The sequence below is a fragment of the Balearica regulorum genome, chromosome 12, assembly GCF_011004875.1.
Source record: "Balearica regulorum gibbericeps isolate bBalReg1 chromosome 12, bBalReg1.pri, whole genome shotgun sequence".
NCBI lineage: Eukaryota > Metazoa > Chordata > Aves > Gruiformes > Gruidae > Balearica > Balearica regulorum.
Window position 1 is genome coordinate 12,112,406 of NC_046195.1, and position 26,167 is coordinate 12,138,572.

At 35.6% G+C, this 26,167-nt stretch overlaps 1 protein-coding gene across 4 annotated transcripts in view; it reads left to right on the forward strand.

Annotated features, from left to right (window-relative positions):
* Positions 1-7,094: 7,094 nt before the first annotated feature.
* FGF7 (fibroblast growth factor 7) overlaps positions 7,095-26,167 on the forward strand; it is a 36,233-nt gene continuing 17,160 nt past the window's right edge. The window contains exons 1-3 of one of the 4 annotated variants that reach the window (XM_075764726.1): positions 7,095-7,160; positions 10,034-11,194; positions 14,374-14,568. In XM_075764726.1, the coding sequence (XP_075620841.1) occupies positions 14,385-14,568 (184 nt within the window). In that variant the 5' untranslated portion in view covers positions 7,095-7,160; positions 10,034-11,194; positions 14,374-14,384. Of the gene's footprint in view, positions 7,161-10,033; positions 11,195-12,915; positions 13,467-13,982; positions 14,569-26,167 lie in introns of those variants that run through there. The other 3 variants (XM_075764725.1, XM_010306880.2, XM_010306879.2) reach the window with 3 other exon arrangements.

Sequence of the window (26,167 nt, forward strand, 5' to 3'; positions counted from 1 at the left end):
GCCACCTGAACTTAAGTCCAAGATCTATAGCTGTCTCATTTCATAGCCTTGGAAAATGTACATCTCTTCTTTATACCTCATTTTCCCCAGCTATGATCCCAAGTTACACGGACTTTCTCTGTTATTTCTTCAGAATGACTTATGCTTACATATGGCTCTTGGTATGGAGTTTGTAAACTTTTTCTCTGAAGAAAACTGCAAGGTTTCAGAAACCATACATTCACATACTGGGAAGCTTTTTTCCTTTATATTATTTACACAGTTATGCCCAAGTATCCTGAAAGCATTTATGCAACTCATGTAGATTTTGAATTGTGATATATATGAAGAAAATACTAGAGCAAAGCACTTGAACTTAGACCACAAGGATATAGAAATTAAACCAAGGATCTGGAAAGACAAATTTGGTTTATATTTCAACACCAGAAACGTTAGCCAATGCACACCATCTATGACTTGAAAAGCATCCCAGGTTGTAAACTTGTTTCATTACCCACAGCTTGAAACTGGCTACTAGGGAAATCTAAAAGTGCCAAATGGACAGAGATTCTCCATCCCCTTCTTCAGTAGAAACAAAAATATTTTTGACTCATGAAAGTCCTTTCAAAATGGAACATTCTAAAGAGGAGAATGGTTTATAAAATATAACTGAAATTCTGAAATTACATAGTGTCAAAATAGGACTAAAAAAGTAAAACAAATAATAAAATCCAGTTCACCAAAGTAACATTTCAGAGAATCTTCTATCTTTCCATTCTGTTTGATTCTATAATTCCCCCCCTATTCTAAGTATTTCTTAAAGGTTTTTAAATCTGGCAGAGAAATATAATAGCTCTAAATATAATGAGGGTTCCAAAGTACTTTTGCATGTAGTAGGTAGTAATATTTCCATTTATCTACCACTGAAATGCATCCATGTCTACCAGGAACATAGCATCAGTTCAAATGAGAGCAATTAATAGCACTTGGCAATCTTATGGAGATTTCCTCTTGTAAAAGGGTAGTTGAAAAAACATTATTTTGCCAGTTTAACTAACACCATGTTTCAAGATGATGGAACAAAGCCATTCAAGACATTTCCTCTGCCAACATAAGGCTGTGATACTATATATACCTTGCACTTGTTCCTGGTTTATTTAAAAACGCAAACCAAAAACTTGAGTGATGAGAGATATTGTGGCTCCCCTGCTTTAATGTGTAGTCATAGGATATCCCTAACCTGATATTCTGACCTCAAGCACAGATTATTTACAGAAGTTCAGACACAGCATTTCAAAAGCTTAGCTCCTCTAAAATTTGCATTGCTTTGTTCTGATGTTTTATATAATTCACTCTTTTAGAGCTGTGAGAAAAATAGCTTCTTTTGCTCCAAAGAATGAAATCATGGAAGTGCTAAGATATTAATCCATTAATCAGTTGATTCAAGATAGGAAAGTGAGCTGATTAAAAAAAAAAAAAAAATAAGAGCAGTGCTTTTTAGAGAACTAGAAAAACCTACCACTGAGTTTTATTTCTATACCTCCTTCATGCTCTCCTACCAAGAATACAGACCTTTAGGAGAATTCCCCTAACGGTGACTACAGTTACAGTGCTCTAACATAACCATTTCTGTCTAAAAACTGAATTTGCAAAGTTTTAGTTTTTATTTCAGGCATTAGCTTTTCCTAAAACCAGGTTAGAATAGAAGGAAGTAGAGGTCATGAGCTCCATCTTTTACTTGGAAGTTTAGTCTCTAAAAAAATTAATGTATAACGCTGCCATCCTGCCAAGTTTAGTCTCTAAAAAAATTAATGTATAACGCTGCCATGCTGCCAAGAACGTCACTCCTGATTTGATCATACTGGTCTTAAATTTGACCTTCCAATTTAAAATATGCTACATCCTGCTTTGGTGAGAAACTGCTGAACTAGAGTCAAGGGAGAAGCAGGTATATATTAAAGGGACAGCTCCAAGAAATAATTTCCAGGCTGAATGAAAGGTTTAGATAGAGTACTCTTATCATAACTTTCTCAATAAATAGAGCATGTTCTCCCCACCTCTCAAAGTTATTTCTAAAAGACAGCTTCTTCAGACTATTGTGCAATATTGTGGAAGCCTAGTCCAGAGATGATATCAGAAGGGATATACTTTAAAGTAAGTGGCAATGCAAATATGAATGTAACAGAGGGGTCCACACTTCAACAAAGCCTTCCATTGTCATACACATAAGGTAGTAGAGTCTGCTGCTTTGCTGGACTATTGCAAACTCATGTGGAAAGTTGCAGAGATATCATGTTTCAGTTTTACGTAATTGCTAAAGTACTTATGTATGCATTAGAGAAATGATAGCAGTCTTTCCTCTTTATTGCTGCCTCAAACCAAGACAAGAAATATAAAAAACAAGTCCTACCACTTGAAGGTTGTTTGGCAACCTATTTGAAATGTCAGGTCTCAGTTTAGCTGCTAACACAGTTTTGTAATAAAATAACCACGCTCACTTTCTGGCAGTCTTACCACATAGGCCAAGTACTGAATCAACTAACAAAGTAAAAAAAAAAAACCAAGACAAAGACCTCCAACCCTATCACCTCTAGACACAGAACTGCATGAAATAAAAGGCTGAACAAGTTTACACATAAACTAGCACTGGGGCTGCTTTACCCAATCTCTTTGTCAACTGATTGTTTTAGTTTCCACAACGGTTGGTTTGGCACTTTCCATAAGTACTAAAAGGCTCAGACTCTTCAGAAAAAACAAGAATTCCTGACAGTTCGAAGGGTTTGCCTATGCGGATGTCAGATATTTCTCTGTTATTAGGACCCAGGGTGAGTTTAATCTACAAAGAGATCAGTTGGCCTACATCATTAACACACTTCTACAAACAGTGGATAAAACAGTTTTAAATTACCAGAAGTTGCATCATTATGGATTATTATTTTAGCATCGTTAGCCTTCTATAATATGATGTTGCTCCCACTGGAATACTGATTAAAATAGGAACCAGATGTGCTTTTCATGACCAGATTGAAAAAGATAAACAACCAGAAAATCAATTCAAATAAAAAGGATGCCCTGGGGGTGTTTCTCAAAACTGAAGAGGGAGAGCATATGTATCTTTTAGAAGGGTGGGGCAGGAACTGAAAACCACTCAAAACCAGAACTCTCCTCTTTCACAAAAAAATCCCTAAAAAACACAAAACCCATCTAGTTCTTCAGACACCTATTCTGATTATACTCCAATGCACCATTATCTTAAAGTTTGGTGTACTGGCCAACACTAAAACAAAGAAAAAGCTGTATTTTCAGTTTTGCTCATAAATCCACAAACAATAAAGTTCAGAGATTGGGGGGGGGGGGGGGGGGAAGACTAATTTACATTTAGACCTCAGCATTTTACAGGAATACCACTTTGGTTACTGGCCTATAAGTATGATACAAAGGTTCCAAAAAATTTATCTATCTTCAACTCCAGAGAGCCACTAAGTAGAAGCCTTATCTTCATGCCAATCCTAATGGGAGCTCTTTTTGTGCTAAATGTAGGCCAGTATCTGTAATCTTGAAGACTGAGTATGACTTAATGGTACTGTTTTGCAGAGTAGACCAGCTGTTTCTTCACAAACATTAGAAAAGAGCAACATTTCCATTCACAAAGGAACAGGGATCACAAATCACAAAGGACATTATAGGACCAATCCTCAATGCCACAACTTCTCCTGCAGATAGCAGCATGGTCTTACTGAAGCCATTTTTTTTCCCCCGTGCATTTTACATCTAGGCCAAGAATCAGAGACCATTGAAGAGGGTGGCAGTTTCCTTTGACAAGCATGGAGAAGAATGGATTTCTTCACTCGGGTAGGAAAAATAATAATTAAACAAAAAAAGGATGTGTTTCTCACTTATCTACCTTAATTTCAGGAGGGCTTGAATTGAAACTGGCTTGGCCCTCCTCAGCAGCAACTCGGACTACCGTCCCAGTTGCACAGGTCATTTTGCTGCAGCTGAGAGTCACTTCCAGTGGGAAAAGCATAGGCCACACAATCAGGCTTGCAAAACTTGGCTTGAAATAGCACGCTATATAAAGGCAGAAGATATAACTTATTTCTAGTTTTCACACACAAACACTTTTGGGTATCAGTATCTTATTTTTTGTGTGAACAAAGCTTTGTCACCATGTGGTACAGTAATGACTCCATCCCTAGAAGTCTTTCACTGCAGATTACCAATACCAAAATACATTGAATATTAAATATATTTACATAAAACTTAGAAATGAAAGATTCCATGCAGTACAGCCTGATACATATTTGATTTGCCAAATGATGTTATTTCTCTTAGATATGTTTTGAAAAAGCATCAGACAGAAGAGGGGATTTATATGAGAAATTCCTTGATCCCTCCCTGCACCTTCTTAAAATGGCCCCAGGATACTATAGTTTACCTCCAGGGTCCCCTATTTTCTAGCTTCTATTTCTTCTGAGATATTGCATACATTAGGACCTCATTACTTTCCTCTGTTCCTGCCTAAGCCTCACATCTCTCTCCCTCTTTCTGGAGTCCCCCAATTTTTTCCATTGTTTCTTCTCTTACACTGTTTTTAATGCTTCTAATTTCCCTCTTCCTCTAGCTGGTTCTCCATTCTCTTCCACATGCCAGCACCTGCTTGTACATTAACAGGCCCCTTGGGATACTGGAGGACACCCATCACTGCCCTCATGCAAAAATTTGCAGAGCTTGCATACTCAGACAATAACTTGCATGAAAAGCAGCATTTGTGGATGCTGAAAGACTGGTGCTGGATCAAAGATCCATTCTTTGAAACATTTGTTGTGTTTGAGACATTGGTCTCCATAACTATTATAGAGATGGTTAGAAGTGTATTAAGTAAAATTCTTTGCCCCTTGCATTGAAGAAAGAGGCAGAAGTACTTTGACTTGACATTGCAAATGCTCCTCTGGAGGCATAAGAAATAGTATTTCCACAGAGCAAAATATTTGTAAGGGAACAAATGGCAGCTTTGGAGTTTTTGTAAAAGTTTTGTGATCCTACACCTCTTCCTCACACTACAAACTGTGTAAATCAACAATTATAACTATCAGCTACTCCAATATCAGAAGAAAATTAAGATCACAAAGTCAAGCACCCTGAATTTGGGAAATACCAGAATTAACATTGTTCATGTAACTTTACTTTTGTGTGTACAGAGGTGATCTTTCTTTGCATTATCACATTTTTTTCCACAGCTGTGCAACCAGAGACTCCTGTAAAAGGCATCTTCTTATTGCTGTTGAAGTAATGGCTATCAAAATCACGTTGGTATTGGGATAACTGATAAAACCTCACAATCCTCATAGAAGAGTAAGAATTGCAACAAGCCCCCAGATTTTAGGATACTTTAAGAGACTTTTCTTTTCTTCCACAGGCTTCTCAATCAAGAGAATATATAAAAAGTTTTAGTAACCAACAGGAACACAATCAGGAAGGGCAGAGTCCATTTACTTGAGCAGAAAAACTAATCTGTAACTCAGGATTATAGAATACATGTTAAATTTGATAAACTATTCACTAGAGACTTTTCAGAGACCAAGAATTCATACCAGGCACTGCCAATGTATTGTTCACGTCTAACAATGCTACGAAGCAAACAAATAAACAATGGCATAATCTTCAGAGGAGTTTTATTGAAATGTGGTTAACTAGCAAAAAAAATGCTTGTCAAAATTCTTAAAAAAAAAAACCTTTTCAGTAACTTTTCTTACATTTTTATATCTTCTTATTCTGCAGTTTTCAGTCAACTGGATTGAAAAAACCCCGACTTATTCAGTTGACTGCCATGTCAAGGGACTGGCATGTTCTGTACCTCAGCATGATGTAGCTCAGCACAGTAACTTCAGCACTGGAGCTGATACACCTACTCACAGTGAAAAAAGTTTTCACAAAACCTTTTGTTTCTTGGGAAAAAAAGGGTTTGGGTTTTTGTTGGGTTTTGGGTTTTTTTTTTATTTAAAACATATCTGGAAAAAATCAACCTGATGTATGTATATTTATGTAATAGATACAAAAAGCAATTTTCAGGGTATTGGCTACTTATGAATTGTTTTTTGGACTTACTATTTGTGGTCAATAGCCTCCAAAATCACATTTCTACTGCTTAAGTGAATAACGAGCACTCTTAGGAACAGCTATTCCACAAACTTGTTTTTCACCCATATACCACAGTTTTTCACCCATGACATACAGAGCATAGCGAGCTTTAACATTTAAGTACTTGAAGCAGAAGAGTTGTATTCATATAGTCTGCTGACAAAGTCAGGTCAAAAAAAGTTCTCTACTACAGAAAAGGTCTCTGTTGCAGTAACACACTGTCAAGTATGGCAGAGCCAACAGAAATGCAAGAGGTACAAACTAGACAAATGCTGCAGATGCACTCAACCCAATATCATAAAAGCTGGTAAGGAGAAGTTACTACTACAGTAGAAAATTCCTATCAGGCAATCAAATTTTCGCTCCTCTTTTATAGGATTAAAAAGTTTTCTGCCATGGGGGAGAAGGGAAAATACACAGATTCCTTAGTCTTAGCTTCCCCCCCCCGCCCCCTTTCTATCTATCACCTCCCAAATGTTCTGCATTCCAGCTTCACATAACAGTAATATTTAGGTTTGGGTGGAGAATATTTTAGTCTTTGTCAAAAGTAAGTGTGAAAAACTAGCAACTGGAATTAATGTTAAAAGCATAGAAATTATTTTAGTAATGTGATAGTTATGATAAGCAAAGTAAGCCAGGAGTAAAGAGGCAGATCAGAACAACATCAATTCTGATTAAGATCTGTTTCAAAGCCTGACCTTCATCAGTTGCTGACAAAATTCAGCCCTTGCTGATGCCACAAGTTAGGCAAATAACCATCTAACAGAGCAACAGCTGCAGTGGGAGACATTTAAACTCTTGGAAGTACAGCTGTTCACAGATAGAAGGGATCACTCCTTCAATCCACAGAACTACATGTACAGAGGAGCAGGATATTTACTTGCAGTATAAACTATCTGGTAATCCTCAGTCTAGGCACCTTTAACTTACAATTGGTTTGAAATCAATAGTGTCCCATCTTGCCTGTCTTGCAGGAAATCTGAAGGAAACTCTGCAGTTTTGACATAGCCTCAATTTGCCCTGCTACTTTGAACGCAAAGGTATTTTGACTCTTCTTCTTTTTATAATTAGAAAAACTGACTCACTAGTCCATGCCCACACTAGATGCCTGAGGAATGATGCTGACATACTCGTTGTAACCCTAATATGGTGAATTGCACTCAGATCCCTAGCATTTTACATCTTCCTTTCACACCCTTACTAGATTATCAAATGACTATTCTGACCTCAATATACAGAGATTTAGTAGGATATCATGGACTTCATTATCAGTAAGTGAGGGAATGGAAAAAGTGAAGAAAGGTGGTGGAGCTCACTCTGCAAACCAATTACTAACACAGATTCTCTAGTAAAGACACCCTTTTATTAGATTCCCTCAGTTCAGCACACACTTATCTACCATTCAAGTGGTAAACAGCTGTAAAACCTTACATTTTTGTGACTAAGTGGTGTCCCTGTCTCTGACAGATGGATAATAAATAATGCAATCATGACAGAGAATTGTTCTTTTTCTGAATCTACTGTTAAGTTTTTAACTTACTGCAAACAGCACAGCTTTGCAGGGGAACAGGGCACTTTTCCCCTACACTATTTTGCTTTTAGGACATGTGTAATAATAGGTCATATAATTAGCTGAAGGTTAGGAAAGGTCTTACTCCAGCTGTTTCCTAAAATCAAATATTAAATACACAGTAGTAATTCAGTAGCTTTTCTGCCATATACAGTCTCACATTTTGTTATTTTGCATTTGTTTGTACTGATTATACCAATCTACTTTATTGCCTACTTTGTACAGAAAAAAGCAAGCCACTGAAAAAATATCTAGTTAAATGTTAAGACACTTGCAAATAACATAGAACCATAAAGAAGGAATCCACGTTAAACCTCAGGTGAAATCCTGGACTTGCTGAAGTATATGAAGATGCCAAGAGCTTACTTTGATAACATTGGTTTGGCTGTCTCTGTGAGTTCGTACTACAATACAGACTGTAATTTTTATGATCATTCTTTTCTTCACAAGTTCCCTTCCTGATTTAATGCACAAGATGGGTAACCAGCAATTTGTGCCTTTTGAGTATTTTACTTCACAGCATTAATAACATTTCAATGTAGAGTGTGTACACGTGTGAGCGTAGGTTTTTAAAATTCCATCATAGGAGCATTTTACATCTACGCTATGCAATAGAAGCAGTACATATTGGATCTATCATGCCTATTTAATTGGAGAAACTCCTAGCTGTAGAAGGCTGCTGTAAGCACACAGAGGCACCTAATATTTTGAGTATGCCCATGGGCAGATGAAGAAATTGCTTCTCTGTAAAGCTTCATTTCACTTTAGGATTTTGGAAGTGTTCCTGGTTTATTTGCCATGTCTACTGACTCACAACCTCCTTACTTAGGTCCCTGTCCCTTCCTCAACTTTCCCAGTTCCCTTTCTGAACTTTCTGTCTGCAGTGCTGGCCTCTTTCTTCCTCTGCACATTCCTGGGAGGGCCCAATCCCAATCTCCTAATTAAATCCTAGTGCTCTCCCACCCAAAGCGTATTTCCCCAAATTCTGACCAATCGCTATCTCTTGGTTTTGCACAGCCAGCTCACTTTCAGATGAGTTATAGACTACCCTACACATATACATGCAAGATTACCTACTACTAAGTGATATTGCAAGGCCTTTCATTATGTACAGGTATATATCTATGTAAGATGTTAAGTCACGTGCCATTATACTTGCTGTACATTTTTACTAATCCTTGTAACCGTCTTTTCTTTCTGACTTTAACTGGTAGCATCTGTACATCAGAAAATGCAGCGCTTAGTGCACTGCCATGTAACTAGATTCCAACAGGTAGTTACTGGAAGTCTACTAATAATCTCAGCTTTCTTGTGGTTTAATCAAGGAGTGCAACTTGTGGTGTAAATCAAATAGAGGACCATATAATTTGCACAATCTATTATTTTCCATGACTAGATTTTAATTGGAGATATAAAGAAATATTTGAATACTGGGATAATTTTCCATTCTCAATTAACCTTTGTTCAGTGAGGTATATAGATAGTATTAGCAGATCAATGAAACCACAAACTCGTTCAAAACTATAAAAAAGAACCCCAAATCAAAAGTGAAAAGAGGCTGAAAACTGGCCTCCAAAGTCTGCCTTCAGGTAGGCTCTGACTAGAAGGAACTAAAATTGTTTTCTGAGATTAAAAGAGCAGCAGATAGACAGTGTAATAATGGATATATGTCATCATTGCAACAAAGCTTCATTCTTGCTTTAGATGTTATTCATAAATTATTTTTAGATGGTCTATAAAACATTTAACTAAGTACAATAATAATTATGATATATATAGACCTATGTGAAGGGTTTATTGTTGTCTTTTCAATATGATTTTAATAACCCATACCAGTTACCAAAACCACAGAGACATTCTTACAGTCAGAGAAAGAATTCATAATTATGGTTTTTAATCTTAAGTTTACACTTCAGTTTGGATTTATCTTTTCAGGTTGTGAACTTAAGCGCCATATTCGTCATCTCTCTTGTTTTTACTGCCTTGTTAAATGCATTTATTTTGCATGCATGTTGCAGTGTTCTTTCAGATATCAAAATTGACAAAAGATTAGCACCAACAGTAGCACTTGTCTGGTATCTTTTGCATGTCGCAAAAGTCAACCTTGATCCAATCCTGATTTCTGAGATCAGGGAACTCAGTAAGTTCAGAGGATAAGTATTTAACCATGAGAACATTTAGCACCTTCACATCTGTGAAATTTTTTTCATAGGACCTTCCGATCCCATTTTAGCTATTGCCACAGGGCATTAAACCCCAACATCTTCGGTTTAAAGTCTGATACAGAGATTTTTATCTTCCTACTATCTTAAATTCTGAAAGTTCTGGAATATGTTTCTAAAGCAAATTTGAAATGGATTGAGGAACAAGGAGCAGCAGAATGATAGTTTCTTAGCAGGTATGTGTTGCCCGGAGGGCAAGCTGGACCAAATAAAGTTTTTTTTTAAAGTAGCATTCATGACCCAATGCCAAACCTGGGCAGTACGTATTACAACTGGCAAGCCCGGAGATGAAGAAAGCAGGGATCCCTATAGTCATGTTTTCATCTAAAAGGACAAAAAGTAATTTCCTATGTGAAGGAAAAGGGAAGAGACTTTATTAAAAGTTGTTTCTATTTGAACTGGAGGCCTATGCACTATCTTTATAATTGGAAGCAAAATGCTTGCAATTCATTTCCACTTTTTTCTTTTCAGCATGTGCACTGTAGTAATGCTGTGGACAACCATCTATCAACTAGGAAGCAGGAACCAATGCATGGGTTAATGTAAACACGGCAGGTTTAAATTTTAAAGGATGGTTTACAGCATGTATTTTGCACATTTTCATGTCGTCCTGACACGTTAACACATTTCTTCAAATACAATCTCACCAAAGAAATGCAAAAATCACCAGAATTTTAGGTGAACAATTTCTATATATCATTAAGAACTTGCCTGGGATTGGATTTGCAAAGCCCTGGGCATGCACATTTGGAAGAAGATAAAGGACGAAGTGCCAGTCAAACGAAATCTTCCATAAAAGTAAACCAGTTCAATTTGAGAGCCATATTAGTTATGCTTGGTTTAAACAGAAGTGGGTTGGATCATTCAAGGGATCAGAGATTTAGGCAAAGAATCCTGACTTGCATATGCAGATCAAGATGGAGTCCTTTCATTAAAAAACATGCAGTTGTACTTGTGTAGCAAGACATAAAACTGTGCAATTAAATAAAACTCCAGTTAAAGCGTTGTGGGGAAAAAAGTTATTCTATAATTAGAAAGTGTGAGGATATGAATGTTATGAGCAGTAATTAAAGAGTAACTGCATTATTCTCTAAACTTACAGCTAGTGCCTTATTTAAACTGCTTTTCATTTATTCTAAATACAAAATTTTGTAAAGATCTGAACTGAAGCACCACTTAAAAACACACTTACAGCAAGTGATTTATTTTTTCAGGGCCAAGAGAAATACATGCCGATGCCTGGACCATGAGTAGCTCCAGCTTTCTGGAACCAAAACCTCAGGTATGTATTTTTCTACTGTTACTAACTGTCAGAAACAATAAGTTAGCAAGGAAAAAGAAAAATTAAAACCAGTGTGGATCTGAAAGTGAAAGTTGCTATTGCACATAAAAGACCCAGACTGTTTACAAAAACATTTCTACTTGCATCCTACTTTGCTGAGTAAAACACAGATTAACTTTTATCCTTGATTGCTTTCTTTATAATACATGACAGATAAGCCTTTTGAATACCAGAAATTTTTTTCATTGCTATCATTCTGAATTCAGACTGTCGAATGGATCAGAGAACACACTGATATAAATCCAGCAAATATACTGGCAAAAACCACAACTGGGATAAATCACTTCAGTCCCCACTTCTTGTCAAAATGGTGGTCATGGGCTGACAAGATACAAGTCAAACTGGAAATAGCTGTAATCATAGTTTACAAAGGTTAACTTAATGAAAGCCACTTCTTTCTGTATCTACTGCAGGCATCCAGCTGTTGAAAGCTCTAAGCACCATACCTTTCATATCGTAAAGGTATATGTATTGAGCCTTTTGCTGAACTGGAAAAATTAGGCTGAGCCAGAGAATATGGGGAACAGCCCAATATGCTGAAATGGAAATAATGAGAAGAAAAAAATTGATCAACCTTGGACTTTGAATGAAAATGGTTAAAAAAAAGAATGCAAGGCGAGCAACAAATGTGATTAATCCAAGTGAGCACCGAGAAGGAAGTTGAGGATTTTAAGGAAGGAAATGACTCATTCTTTGTGTTTGTGTATAGGAAAGACTGAGTAATACAAGGTTGTCTGCTGTCATACACCTTTATGCTCATTTTGGATCATTCCAGTGAAAAACCCCAAATTACTTATGTCCCCCTCACCACAAGGTGGCACATATGTACTCCCTAGGATTTTCAACTGCCTCTACCATTTACTTCATTTTTTAAGTAGTAACTGTTATCCATTTCTACAGACAGGAAGGAGCTGGGGTGGGATAAAGGCAGGGAAATATAATGCAGTTTATCTTATCAAGTATGGACAACTAAAGGTAAGTAAACTATTCTTAATATGTGGATTAATTCCAAACTTTGCTTGTTACTATTATTTACTAAAAGGTCTGAGGTATATTCACAGTGTGAAATTAAACAGGATAAGGAGTTACTGAAAACTTAGCTTCAGTATGTTTTACAAACACATTCACTAGAAACTCAACAGAATTTAAGGGTGAAATGGAACCTGGACTTTGGATAGCAGAATGGTGCCAAAGATGGAAATAAGCATGCCGAAGTAGAAAACCAGACATACCTACCCATTATTTTGATTCTCTGTATTTTAAGCCTGCTGGTCACCCATTGGTTGGTATGCAGTGTAAGGGGTTTTTTTGCATTGCTGCCAGTTTTCATTCTCGTGTTGTGAGTTTCAAGAACTAATAACTACGTATGCTAAGGAAGGCTGTTCCCTAATAGTAATTTTTCCTTCGTGCTGATGAAGGTTGTGTTTAAATGCCAGACTTTGAAGCATCCAAATATACATTCTCATTTTCACCTAGTGGCTGATCAAATAAAAATCTCAGTGATCTTCTGTGCAGTTGTTTCTCTTTTCAAGTCCATGATATAAAACTATACTGCATGATCTATAACGGCCACAGCACACACTTCTCCATGGTACATAATGGACCCACATGTTTCATATATCCATCAGAAAGGCACTATGCAGACTATGAATCCACAAAACTGCAGAAGAGATTTGACAGCAAACTGAGATAAGCATGTGAGTACAAAAGAGAGAAGGAGGAATTTTTTAAGGACAGAAAAATACTGACCTAAATCAAAGCACAGAAACACTAGCCAGCATGCGAAGCAGTTCTATCCACACACCACAGAATATATGTTTTTAGAAAGTAGATTCTTGGAGATTTAAAGTATAAACTATGTACATAGCTCCCTCTGATGACCATTGGACACGATACAATGCAAGTCTCCTTTTATTTTTGTTCGTGCATTCAACTGACAGCTGACTGGTTAAATTCTAATTGCTTCCAAGTGAGGTCAGCAAAGGTATTTATCGAAAAGGACTGAACAACAGGCTCAACACACACATGCATGCGCACGCATAAGCACATACACCCCATCTCTCCAGCGTGTTGATTTATGGAAACAATTATAATTCTGGTGGAGTCTTTCTGAGCTGAGAAAGTTTGTAGCTACAGTAGAGTGTCTCATGTTGCAAAAAGCAGACAACAGAAATGGAATACTGGGGTATCCAGCTCTTATCAACAGAAACAAGTAAGTTGAATGTTCTTGTAAAGGACAGTTAACAGTTTCTAATAGCTAATAACCTTTCTCTTAATTTATATATGCTAGATACTTAAAAAAGCATTAAGAGAACTATTTCTATTAATAATCTGAAAAGGGTAGGAATAAAAATACAGAGCTAAGACTATGAGGTCTGTTTTGAAATTTGAACGGGAAGAAAAGTTATCCGATAGATTGTGCTTATAGTAAATGTATAGGTATGAAGTAATCAGCAGAATTTTACTATGTATGAGAAAGCAGTCAACTGAATCAATAGGGGATTTTTGGAAGGACTTAAAACTGAAGACAGAACTATGTTTACAACCAGTTTAAATGTCTGTTTATGTAAAAAGTTGTGTGAGAGATATCTATTGTATATACATTTGCATATTTTAAAAAAGTCAGCTCAGCATGTCATACATTTATGTACTTTTCAGTAGTATAATGTATCCTTGCATGTTTGTAACAATTGAGTGCAAAGACTTATACATGCACCTTTTCTCACAGATCTTTTACTTTCAGTGCAAGCAGCAAATTCAAGTAGTACAGAAGGTCACGACAACAAAGGTTTTTATAACTTGTGTCTTTAAAGGATATTCTGACTGAAGAGGTATTTAAGAAGCTCTTCTGTTTCGCCATTAACTATTAAGGAATAACGATCAGAATTCTAGAAGAGGGAACAAATCTCATTTAAATGAATCTGTAACTCGTAAAGACAGAAGGCAGGTCGGTGACCTAAGAGCAACAGCCTACTTGAGATTTAATTTTCATTATGTTGTTCATGAACACCCAGAACACTGCACTATAATGCACAAATGGATACTGACATGGATCCTGCCAATTTTGCTCTACAGATCATACTTTTACATTATCTTTCTAATGGGCACTATATCTTTAGCTTGCAATGACATGACTCCAGAGCAAATGGCTACAAATGTGAACTGTTCCAGCCCTGAGCGACATACCAGAAGCTATGATTATATGGAAGGGGGGGATGTAAGAGTGAGAAGACTTTTCTGTCGAACTCAGTGGTATATGAGGATTGATAAGCGAGGCAAAGTAAAAGGGACAAGAGAAGCAAACAACAACTACAGTAAGTAATATTTTTGATATTTTAAGTTTTTAGAAATTTACACATTGTTCCCTATTCCTTGATTTATTGTAATTTCAAAAGAATTTTGTATAGTGTACTGACCATTGTATAAGACAAGTTTTCCAATTAATCCTACAGCAGGACATTTGTTATTGATTTTGAAATGCGTCATTTTAAATACTACATTGTAGATCTGCTAATGTATTAGTTACAGCTGGTAACTATTAGCAAACAGAGAGCCTATTTTAACAAGTGAATTAAGGTTGTAAGTATGAAAATGTATAACCACAAACTCTGCTCATAAAATACTTATGAAACATTAAACCACATTTATATAGTTCACAAACTACCTAAGAGTTTGGTGTATTTGAGTTAACAATTAAAACATATGCAATACTAGAAAGTTCAATGGAAAGAATTATGTAAACTCTCTTGCAAAATCTTTTAGATAGTTTGCCAAGCCAGGAACAAAATCTATTATAGTTTCTGCAGTTCATTATTACAATGATCATGATGCTGAAAAAATATTCTCTCCCATTTCTTCCAAAAACATGACTCATCTAGAGAGAATGGACATACAATATTTTGTAAAGCTGTACCAAATACAGTTCTTGAACAAGCAAAAGAATTGTACTAATCTGTGTTTTTCACACAAATACCTCTAGATCTTCCACTTACACTTGAAAGCATCAATTTTACAGTCACTATTTTTGACTTTCATGTTATTACAATATATTTGTTTAATTAGAGAAACATGACATCTACTTGAAAAGACATAGGATTATATTGCATGTTTCAAAACAAGATTGTAAGGAAAAGGGGCCAGAGAGATGCTGGTCTAGTGTTTATAGTCAACTGAAAGGACAAATATATTTCCAAGAATGCTATTAAATACAGTTTTAATGTAGGTTGTATGTATTATGCTTTGTATAACAGCAGCAGCAAAAGAAATCAATAAATCAACTTCAAGAACTGTTAGTGTGATTCAGTTTTCAACTGAAGCTGAGTTCTTATTTTCTATAAGAACAGTACTTTTGCATGCTAAGTGCCTGGCTAGTGGGCTTCATAATTTATTTCTTTACTTCATGACTACATTAAGTGCTTGGCAACTTGCTAAAATTTCATTGACTAATGTTACTGTTTCTTTTAAGATTTGTTTCCATATGTCTCCTTTCTTCCTACACTATTACATAGTGAATAACCATATTCCTCTGAAAGACAACACATGGCCAGCAGCCAAATAAATTATTTGGTCCATATTCAAGATGACTCCCATTGACTTTCAGGAGGACATTGCTACAATAGAGATCCATAGGGCTAATTTTGAAATGAAATGTTGCTCCCATTAAAAAAAAAAAACAAAAAAAAAACCAAAAACAAAAAGTGGAAAAAATGTTACTGACTGTTGAAATAGTTTCTTCTAAATTTTTGCAGATAAGTGAATATTCACAGTAACAATTTTTTTCTGTTATTATTTACAAACACTTTAAAGAGATTATGACAGCATATTGAGCTGAATAATTATATAAATTTGCTTTTTTTAGTTCCATGATGCTTAAGTAAAAACTTTGTTAGTAATTTAGCATTATTTCAAATTCAAGTAAAGGTTCTCAGTTCTCTGCAGGATCCCATGCTGCTGAAGCACACTAATGACATCCTGAAACATTCTGTAGTGAAACCATTAGAAGATATCAGATCATCTTGTGCTAAAGGCAATCCATTTTCTTATAGTTTTCTGAATGGTTTGTGAAGATTTAGCGATGGTAACTAACTATTACAAATTACAGAAGGGGAACCTTGAGTTGTTAAACTCTTACATTTGTGTTGCAATGAAAAAAAAATTGAATTCTTTTTCTGGTAAATGCAACAAGTATGAGGAGAAAAAACAACGAATACTTGAGTGTTTTATCTGGTATGTGCACTATGATGAACTGTCTCCAATAAACCTAAAGTTTGTGGGAAGTCTCCCACCATCTTAAGTCTCTTGCTCTACTTTATCTGTTGTACACTAGGAAATAAAATCCAAATGCTTTTGTTGGACAAGTATAATAGGAAAACATAGACAAAGAGGACTGGATTTTCCAAGAAACTAAAAAAAGAATATGTAAGAAGGCTTTTTGAAGATATGTTTATGGCTTTCTACTATAATACCCATAAAGAAAATTACATGATATGAGGGGAAAAAAACAAAACTAAAAAACCCTACCTGGATCAATATACTTTCCCTAAGCAAAATTTTTAACATTAAAGACTAAACAGGCTATTTTTATCCAGGGTCTCTGAAAAGCATAGTTTAAAAATCATACCCATTACAAAGATGTATTAATCTGGGTGTGCAAATATTCTTGTTCCATGATTTCCAGTTCTGAAAGTTAGTAAGAGGTAGATCAGACCTGTTTCTCTGGATGAAATCCCAGAACAGTTGCAGTCAAATTAATCAATGGGTATGAAAAGTGTTTCTCTGAGAAGTATCTTCTTATTTTATCATTTTCCACTTACATAATAAAGAAAAGGCATCCTTTTCCCTTTTGAATCACTAACATGTGAAAACATATTTTCATATTTTTAACTATAATTTCACTTCATGAAGGAAGCTGCACTGACAGTTTTGCAGAGTCAATTACTTGTTTTCAGCCCATGAATTGTGAAGCATGAATAATGTGAAGAGCAATAGTCACGTTGACAAACATCTGTAGAATGGTAACTTCATCATAACTTTGGCAAATGCCAAAACTCACCAAGCTTCTCTCATCAGTTGAGACTATAAATGCAGGAATGCCAAGGCAGTGAGGAATCAAGGTCTGTGTATTTCAAACTTCTCTAGTAAGTTACAGAATAAAATATATATACACATCCTATAAAAGTAACAGCAAAAGTAATGAAACTGTTAAAATTTCTTAAGATTTTAATTCAAAAGCCACTGTATTAAATGTATGTGGATTGAAATTCCATGACAAAATTAAATACTGAACCAAATCCTCACTCATCAATTGTAATTAATCTGTATTTACAATTCACTTGTTCCAAAACACATTAGAAGTTAACTGCTTAGTCCAAGAAATACACGTGTACTGTTTCAGTGACAGCAAATTGTTGAATCCCGTTTACAACAGTGATGACCTTGTTAGGTATCCAAAGTATACTATTCTGTGCACATTTCAGAAAGTAGTAGAGCCTTCTGGTGGACATAAAGCTGATTCCTCTGATTTGCTTAGTTTACCCTTGAGTTCAGTGTTATCCACTAAACAGAGGAAATCATTTTGCACCTGACAGCTTTGCTTTCATTCTGAATACTAAAAGGCAGAGTGAGAACCGAGAGTCACATACTGAAAAATTAAAGCAAGAATTAGGAAACAGCCAAGAGATGAGGTCACACAGAAAAATGTGTCATTATTCATTAAAAAAAAATTCTTTGACAATCACTTATTATATGTTGTCCAAACATAAATTATTTGCTTTTTATTAAAAAATAAATTTTGTATCTTGTTCATATAAAATAATCTAAGTGGGCACACAAGACAGACTTTTTGAATTCATGACTGTAAAAAGTGAGAGTGATTGACCAAATCTTGGAGATAATATGGCAATTTGTTAACTCTTATCTTTGATAGAAAATAAATCTCTCCTTATTACTGCTTACTCCTTTCATTTCAGTTTGTGTTTCTGACTTTTGCCAGATTTTATTTAATTTTGTTCAGAAAAAAAGGTGGCAAAAATCAGAGTCTATTTTGACTCTATCCAAGAGGATTTATACTACGACTGGATGATGCTTTAGGACTTTCCACGCTCTGTTGCCTTTGGAATCTTATTTTAAAGACTTCAAAGGGTCTGTTAGTTACTAGAAAAGCCTTCCCGGAACCTGAATCCTAAGATGTCTGATCCTATCATATTCCATGTGTGCTCTAAACCCAGAAAGTGACTATTTCCTCCTCTTTTCAGTGCATAAAGCCAACCAAAAAAAAAGTAACCAAAAAAAGAGAAAAGATAGTCTAGTGAGATATTGACATAAAATGGCTGAAATCTTGATTACAATTTTTATCTTGGAAAACTACTTCTATTTTGATCAAAATCCAACAAGTCATAGTTTTCAGCAATATCAAATGAACTCTAACTCAGTTTTGTTCAAACCTAAACCCTAACTGATGACAAAAATACACTTTATACTCATCTTAGTGGTTAAATACCCAAGCTTGCTTAGAAATCAAAATTATTTCCAAGAGCATTTTATATATGCCTCCAGGTAAAACAAATGTTGGAATATGTATGCTGTGCCACTATATAAATCCTATTTCTGTTGCTTAATTTTATATTATATAGAAGAGCAAGAAGATTCAGTACCTGAAAATCAGATATTTCAAATCCCAGCTTTTCACCATCAACTGCTGATGAAGATGGGGTTTAGCAAAGATGCAGATGAAGATGGGGTTTAGCAAAGATGCAGATAACAGAAGCAGCTGAGTTATGCCTGTCTTACAGCTTCTTTTGACTTTTTTGATGAGTACCTTTTGAGGGAAGTGAGGAGAATAAAGGAAGGAGTAAAGTCTTGAACTAATGCAACAAGATTCTTCAGATCTTATGGATCAACATCTAGATCAGCGCTCAACTGACACAGTATGACAATGGTGCCACAAAACATAATTAAAACTGTTCACCACTTCTGAATTTACCTCTTGAACCTTTATCGCCTTGTCTATTCCATGGTATTTACCAGCTGAAAAATATGTGTAAAGCCAGAATGATAGCAGTTTATACTCACTTTCTTCTGACTCTGAATACAAAGTGATTGCATAAACTCTGTGAGGGGAGAATCAAACCTCTGGGCTGAGGCACAGGCAGCAGCTTCAAAAGCTAACATGCACCAACAGGACTGTGTCTGCCTGTGCCTGGGGTATGAGCTAAAAATCAATATGAGCAGTGAGAAACATCTAAGCTGAATCTATACACATTGTGCTCAAACTGATTCAAATGACCTTGATACGCCTTTGTAATTCAGCTGTAACTTGGTAGTTTTTCTGAATCTCTCAATATTGAGATTTATCAGAAATGAGAAATGTTACATTTTTACAGAACCATCAATCAAGTCTAGCAGCAGAAGCATCTACAGGATACATTTAAAAAGATAAATTGCAGCCCCTTCTCCCTTTTAGCTTCCCCCCCCCATTGTTTAAAATTTCTGAATGTAAAAAAAAATAAAAATCAGTATTGTATTATTAAGCATGTTATTGCTCCATCCTGAAGAAAATGTGCTGAAGCGGTCCTGACTTGAGACTCAAGAAACTTGAGGCTAATCCAAACTTTAAGCAATTTACTTACAGAGTTTGGGAAAATTTTTCAAACTCTCTGTGCCTCTATGAAAAAAAATTATTCACCTCTGTGTAAAGAGCTTTAAAAATTATTAGGGGAAAAAACTTCCAAACCTAAACAAGAACTGTTTGTTATAGATATTAAATACTTTTATTATAGAATATTAATTGACTAATAGACTATTAACTAAAATAACTGAAGTCAGTAGCTAGACAGAAAAACACAGAGCTCAACTTAATCTTAAGGAAAGAATTTTCCATTTCTAGGCAAATAGAATTTGGTAGAAAATTTAATTCCTTATACAGTCAGTCTTGCAAAACAAAACCAAAATCCAGGTATCTCCCTTCACAGCTTCCAGCTTTCTGTTTGAGTATCTGAAAGTGATTTTTTTTAGATTTCTAGGACCCTGGATACAGAACAAACCTGCTTTTCCCCCCACCATCTTCCTTAAAGTTCAGGAAGACCAAGACATTTTAAACCATACAATTATACTGTTCCACACTACAAGTCGTATCAACTAGCAGTATATTTTAGAACACTGTCCTCATCAAAACAGAATAAGCTTAGGCAAATGAAGGCTGTTAGTCTCCTTGGGTGGCACACTGCTTTCATTGCATAATTGACTGTCTATGACTATATTTGGCAACTGTATTTCAATTGTCTTTTTTGACCTTTGACTTTATTTTTAATTCTGGGTATGAGCTGACGGAAAGGTCAAGTTAGCCTTCTGGTATATGTAATTTAGAAGCATTATTAAGAAAAAGTTAACAGTGAAAATTCCTATGGCAATAACATAATAGAGGTTAACAATCATAGCACTGAATGGTCACACTTTAAAACTTTCATAACACATGACATCATTTATACAAATGGAAAAAATTCTTTGTAACAATTAGTGCTGAAAAGTTGGAAGTGGATATTCACAGATGTGGCCCACAACTTCATAAAAACACACACAAAAAGCAAGAAAAATACCAATGCAATCAATACGGTCTCTTGACTATTATTTAGCTTTTGAAACAAAGAACAAGATGACTATTAAATTGTAATGGGATTTTTTTTTTTTTTACAGTATTTACACACTGCCTACAACATTACTCTAGTACCTGCACAGTTTATCAACAGAAGACTACAATATTCTAAACAGGCTGAATCAGACAGGTAAATCCCAGTTAATATCAGCAAAGTTATGTCCATTTATTCCAACTGAGCATTTGCTCTTTTAAAGTTACAGTGGGAATCTGACAATTCAAAACCAACAGGCTGAAATTATTAAAGTCTAGATATTCTATTAAAAGCACTGGCATCTTCCTTCAGTACGCAATCTTTCAAAATTAAGCACAGTCAGAACATTGATAGATCAACGCAAAGCTATAAATGAAACATAGAAAACATGCCCATTTCATAGCATTTGTAACCACAATAACTTCTAACACAGGGATTAACAAACATCACTCATCTCCATCACTTCAATCAAAACACTTTTTGAATACCCCCATTGCCTGTGGGGTTTTTTTGAAGGAGTTTCCTAGCACTAATACATCAACCTTTAATAGCAGACATGCCTCACTTCCATTTTTGATAAGCTGGCTTGCTTTCTTCTAAACGTGTTAATAGACACTGGGAGGTGCTATAGACTATCAAAAGAAGTTGATCAGACTTGTTCTTAGCCATTTTGATACCTTGGAGTATTGATATTTGTCTAGAGTAATGTATTTAAAACAGAAAAAACCCCACCTGTTAACAAGAAGCATATTTTCATTAATAACCTGTGCTAATTTTATTATTTATTATTCTCAAAGTTTTTATTATGACCTTTAAATGTCAAGTGGAATTTGATATTTCAATCTGAAGTGACTGTATACAGAAAAAAAAAGGCAAATGGAGAACTTTGTTAAAGACAGAAATTATTATAGATGAACAAACATATTATCTAGAGCTGAACATAGTGGGGGAGGAGGGGAATCTCAATCACTATCAAATTTTGCAAAGGTTCTATGTGAATCTGTGCTGAAGTCCCAGAGCTGCTCAGGTGAACTGGTGCCATAGCTCTGTGGGCTATTTATGTGCACAGCTGTAAGCAATGCAGTGGCAAAAGCAAAGTTTTAGATGCTTGTCAGGTGTGTGGAAACGCTTGCTAGAGGAGTTTTCTAGCTTCTTGCTTAACACATGCACAACATTGCATTATGATGATAGATTTGCCCTTTGAGTGGTCTACATGAACTCTAAGGGTAGCGATGTTCAGGCTCTCTAGCTAGCCACTAAGCAGATGGATTTGTGAGAAAATGTGGATCTAGCAAAGTCAAGGGAAGAAGGCGGCATGGAGTGGTGAATGGACTGATTCCATTCAGTGCTCATGTAGCTTCTGCAGTAAAGACCTCTTGAAAACAAGAGTTGTACTCCCTGACAGAAACTCTGAAGTAAAATAGAAAGGATAACTGAATACTAGAGAGCACAGCCAGTACTAGTACAATTGGAAAGTGCAACTTTCACCAGAAAAAGCAACTTCAATTCCACCACACTGATTTATTTCCTTTGGAAAAGCCGGTGCAGCTTAGGGACTACACATAATGTGCAAGATGATACAAAAAACCACAAGTAGTTCTTGAGTGCTTATTGGTGAGACTTTACAAGGATTTAGGGAACTAGCTATGTAAATCCAGCACATGATTGAAATAACAAGACTTGCTTGTTAGGGCCACCTTGCAACAAGAGACAGATTTATGCTGTGGGAAAGGCCCATACAAGATCTTCCTCAGCAAGAGTCCTTTGTGTTTGCTTACGTGAGGAAACTGCACCTGAGAAGCACTGAAGTCATCACAGTCTTATCACTTTCCAATGCTACAGCAAAAAATTGCAATACTGCCTTTACATAAGGACAGGGACAAATACCTGTGCTCAGAGTGAGATTCATCCCAACTGAATTCCCCACCCAGCGCTGTTGCTTGTATTAGTTTAGCACCATCTTACCAATACCATGCTATAACATAGTACAAGAAATCTCTGCCACGTATTGAGCACATCTCTAACAACGTATGAGCTACAAGCACGACAAATAGTCAAACAGTGCTCTGCCTACAAATGTTATTACTAATCAAAAACTAAATTGGATACAACTTCAAGAGGCTATTTTCAAACTAACTAGTAAGAAAAAGTCATTCTCCCAATTAAAGTAAGCTCCATTCATCTATGTAAACCTTTTACATTTTTTACTGAGCATGGAGATCCTGGTCAGTATTTCCAGCACAGACCAAAAACCAAAACCAAGCGAAAAAGATACGTAATTTCCAGGGCAAGCAAGTTCTTCTTTAAAGCACTCTAAAACACTGTATACAAGTCAGAAAAAAGAAGGAACCTTTCACATACGTTACACCCAAATTATGATCCCCAAAGGACCGTTCATCCGCTCAGGAAAAAAAACAAACTACCACCTACCTCATCAGGTAAGAGACAGCATACGAGACATGGAGAAAACCACACTAGGAAACACACAGAGAACTTCCTCCTTGTAAGGAACCCTCCTTTCTCACTGCTGGCTCCCACTAACTAATGTAATCAACTACACAGGTGCTTTGAGCTTCTTGCTCTCTTTTACACCCTGCCACCCCTATAGTGCTGGTACTATGTTCCAGAGTGCTGAGCGTTCTGTCTGAGCATCTGTTTCGGCAGCCAGGAAGCTAGTTTTCTTACTGAGATTGTAGAAGACAAAGAGTCTGGCATGTTTTTCTACCTTACTAACAGTGTAACAGTCACAAATTTGGGTGAATTAGTGTTGGAGTTTGTAGTTAATATTTATTAGTTCAAAGGAAACCATATGTTATATAAATTTTGAGACCAGCCTTAGAAGAGTCTGCTCAAATTATGAAGTAAACGGCAAGTGTCCCAGTCCAGTTATATTTGTCCCTTGAATGCCTCTTAACTTGAGCAATGAAAATAATACAGCTATTAATAAAACCATTCTTTTAAATTATTATACACCAATTTCAACCAGAATGTTCAAATTAGCAAACTGGTGCTCAGGCTACTTGATTATAAATACCAAACTAAAATTATTTAATATGCCTTCATTTCTGACTACATCTTTGTGTAACTTGGGAAATTCAGTCTATATTACTGAACATAACTGTCATGCAACAAAATTAAAGGAAAAAAAAAGATCACCACATCTTTCTAGGAAACTATTACCACATCTTTCAAGGAAATCATGCTCTGCTAATTTTTTTAGCTAAGTAATCCAGTGTTTTGAATTTAAGTTCATCTGTTTTAATGATATAATTCTAGGACATGTTCTGAATGATTTAATGAGAATTTCTGAAATGGCACTTTCATCCTGAAGGAACATTGGGAGCAAAACTGGTCTATACCAAAATCATAAAACTAACATTAGATCAAACTAGACCAAAAGCAGACTTTTTCAGGTGATTTATAATATATGAGGAATAAACCCCCTAATTTAGTAAGGTAGTCAACAGCCTAGCTTTGATCCAAGCAGATTATTTAAGAGAATGTGATGAGTTCCAATGCCTATATCATTTAAGCAGAAAATGATCTAGTGATACAAGATATATTTACCATAATGTGAGAAATTATTGGAGAAATTATTCAAAACTGTTCAACATTTGGAATATAATAAATACATCTTTGCCAAAATAAGACTAAATACTAATCCAACTTTTTATTCTTATATAAAAAATGTTTCATAAACACAAGTAGGTATTCTGTACATTGTCCTTTTCAGATAGGATCTGTAGACATCCTAGAAGCAATTTTCTAAAAGTGTGACAAGTACTCAAGGGACATTTCAAGTTACATTTCAAAAAAAGCAATACTTAAGCCTAAACCTCAAAGCGTATACATGGTACTTACATTTCTAAAGCACTTCAGATAATATTTGCAAAAGTGTGCAAGTAGCCACTGTTATGCAACACTGTGAGAGAAAATAAATAATAGAATCCATATTTCCTGACTTTCTCCTAACCACTTGCAAGTGATCATCTTGTATCCATAAGACACACTTTTTTTTTTTTTCCTGCTAGGGCTAAATTAAAATGTATAACTCACATTACAAAAATCTTTTTTCCCTTTCTCCTTCACATTAGCTGTTCACTTTTTTCTGTCTGTGATACCAGGTTGTTTGTGGTATCCTTATCCATATATGACTAAATTTAACAAACATTAGTTTTGTACAAATTGCACATAAAGGTAATCATGTTTATTTCAAATTTTCAAATTTTCAAATTATTTCAAATAATTAACTACATGATTTCCAAAACCACAATGTAGGTGATCGCCCCTTTGTAGGTGATGCAGGAAAATGCAGGATATTTCTGCCTGTATACAGCACTGTAAATAGTGAAGATTTTGGACCACAGCTTGTTATATTGTCTTCTCGTTCATACTTCAACAATGCAGTTATGGATACTTTCAGTTGAACTCAGCTTAGCAAAGTAGAATTGCTAGTTATAGCTCCCATTTCATGAGTTTACTTTTTTCCGGCTGCAGACCCATCACAGTGGGATGGTTTCTTTCTTTGTTTTCCTCTTAACAGCTATCATCTGGCAGCTGCATCCCAAACTAACCTCTGTTAGTGGATCCCTAAAGAATTATATGTACATCATCTATTGTAATCACATGTGCTGCAATTTACCTCACAGGTGGTATTGTACAAAAGAGTCTGATTTGAGCCCTGTCAGACCGTGCCATATTTATTTCATTAACATAGATTTCTACATTAAAAAAATATTTCCTTCTCTGTGTGCATGGTATTTGATTGAAATACATTCTTAACAACACAGAGGTGGAATAAACATAAGAAAGTAATCGTTGAGAAGTACAGCATTACCTCTCTTTTCAACATACAGTCAAAATAATGGCTGTTCTATTCATACTGACTTACTGATGAACTATAGAGAACTATCATTAATAGTCTAAATAGTTGCTGTTGAAAGTAAAAAAATATTGCACAGCTGTGGAGGAGTTAAGTTACTGACTAGTGGAAAAGCTATCTAACCCTGTGATTCATTAGGAAAAGTTTGCTCAAGAGTTGAAAGACCCATATTAGGAAAGAGGCAAATATATGCCGTTTGTAAAAGCCTGGCTCTACTGAAATCAGTAAGAGTTTTAGTACTGATGCCTATCAATAGCTTGAGGAGTTAATTTAAAAGAGTGCCAAATAATAACTATTGCTTCTGCAAATGCACGTGCTTTTACTTTAAGCTATGGTTTCATAACAATGATAATAGAGACTGGGCATAAAGAAAAATTAAATTCCTATTCCACCATTAATCTCTTCCTG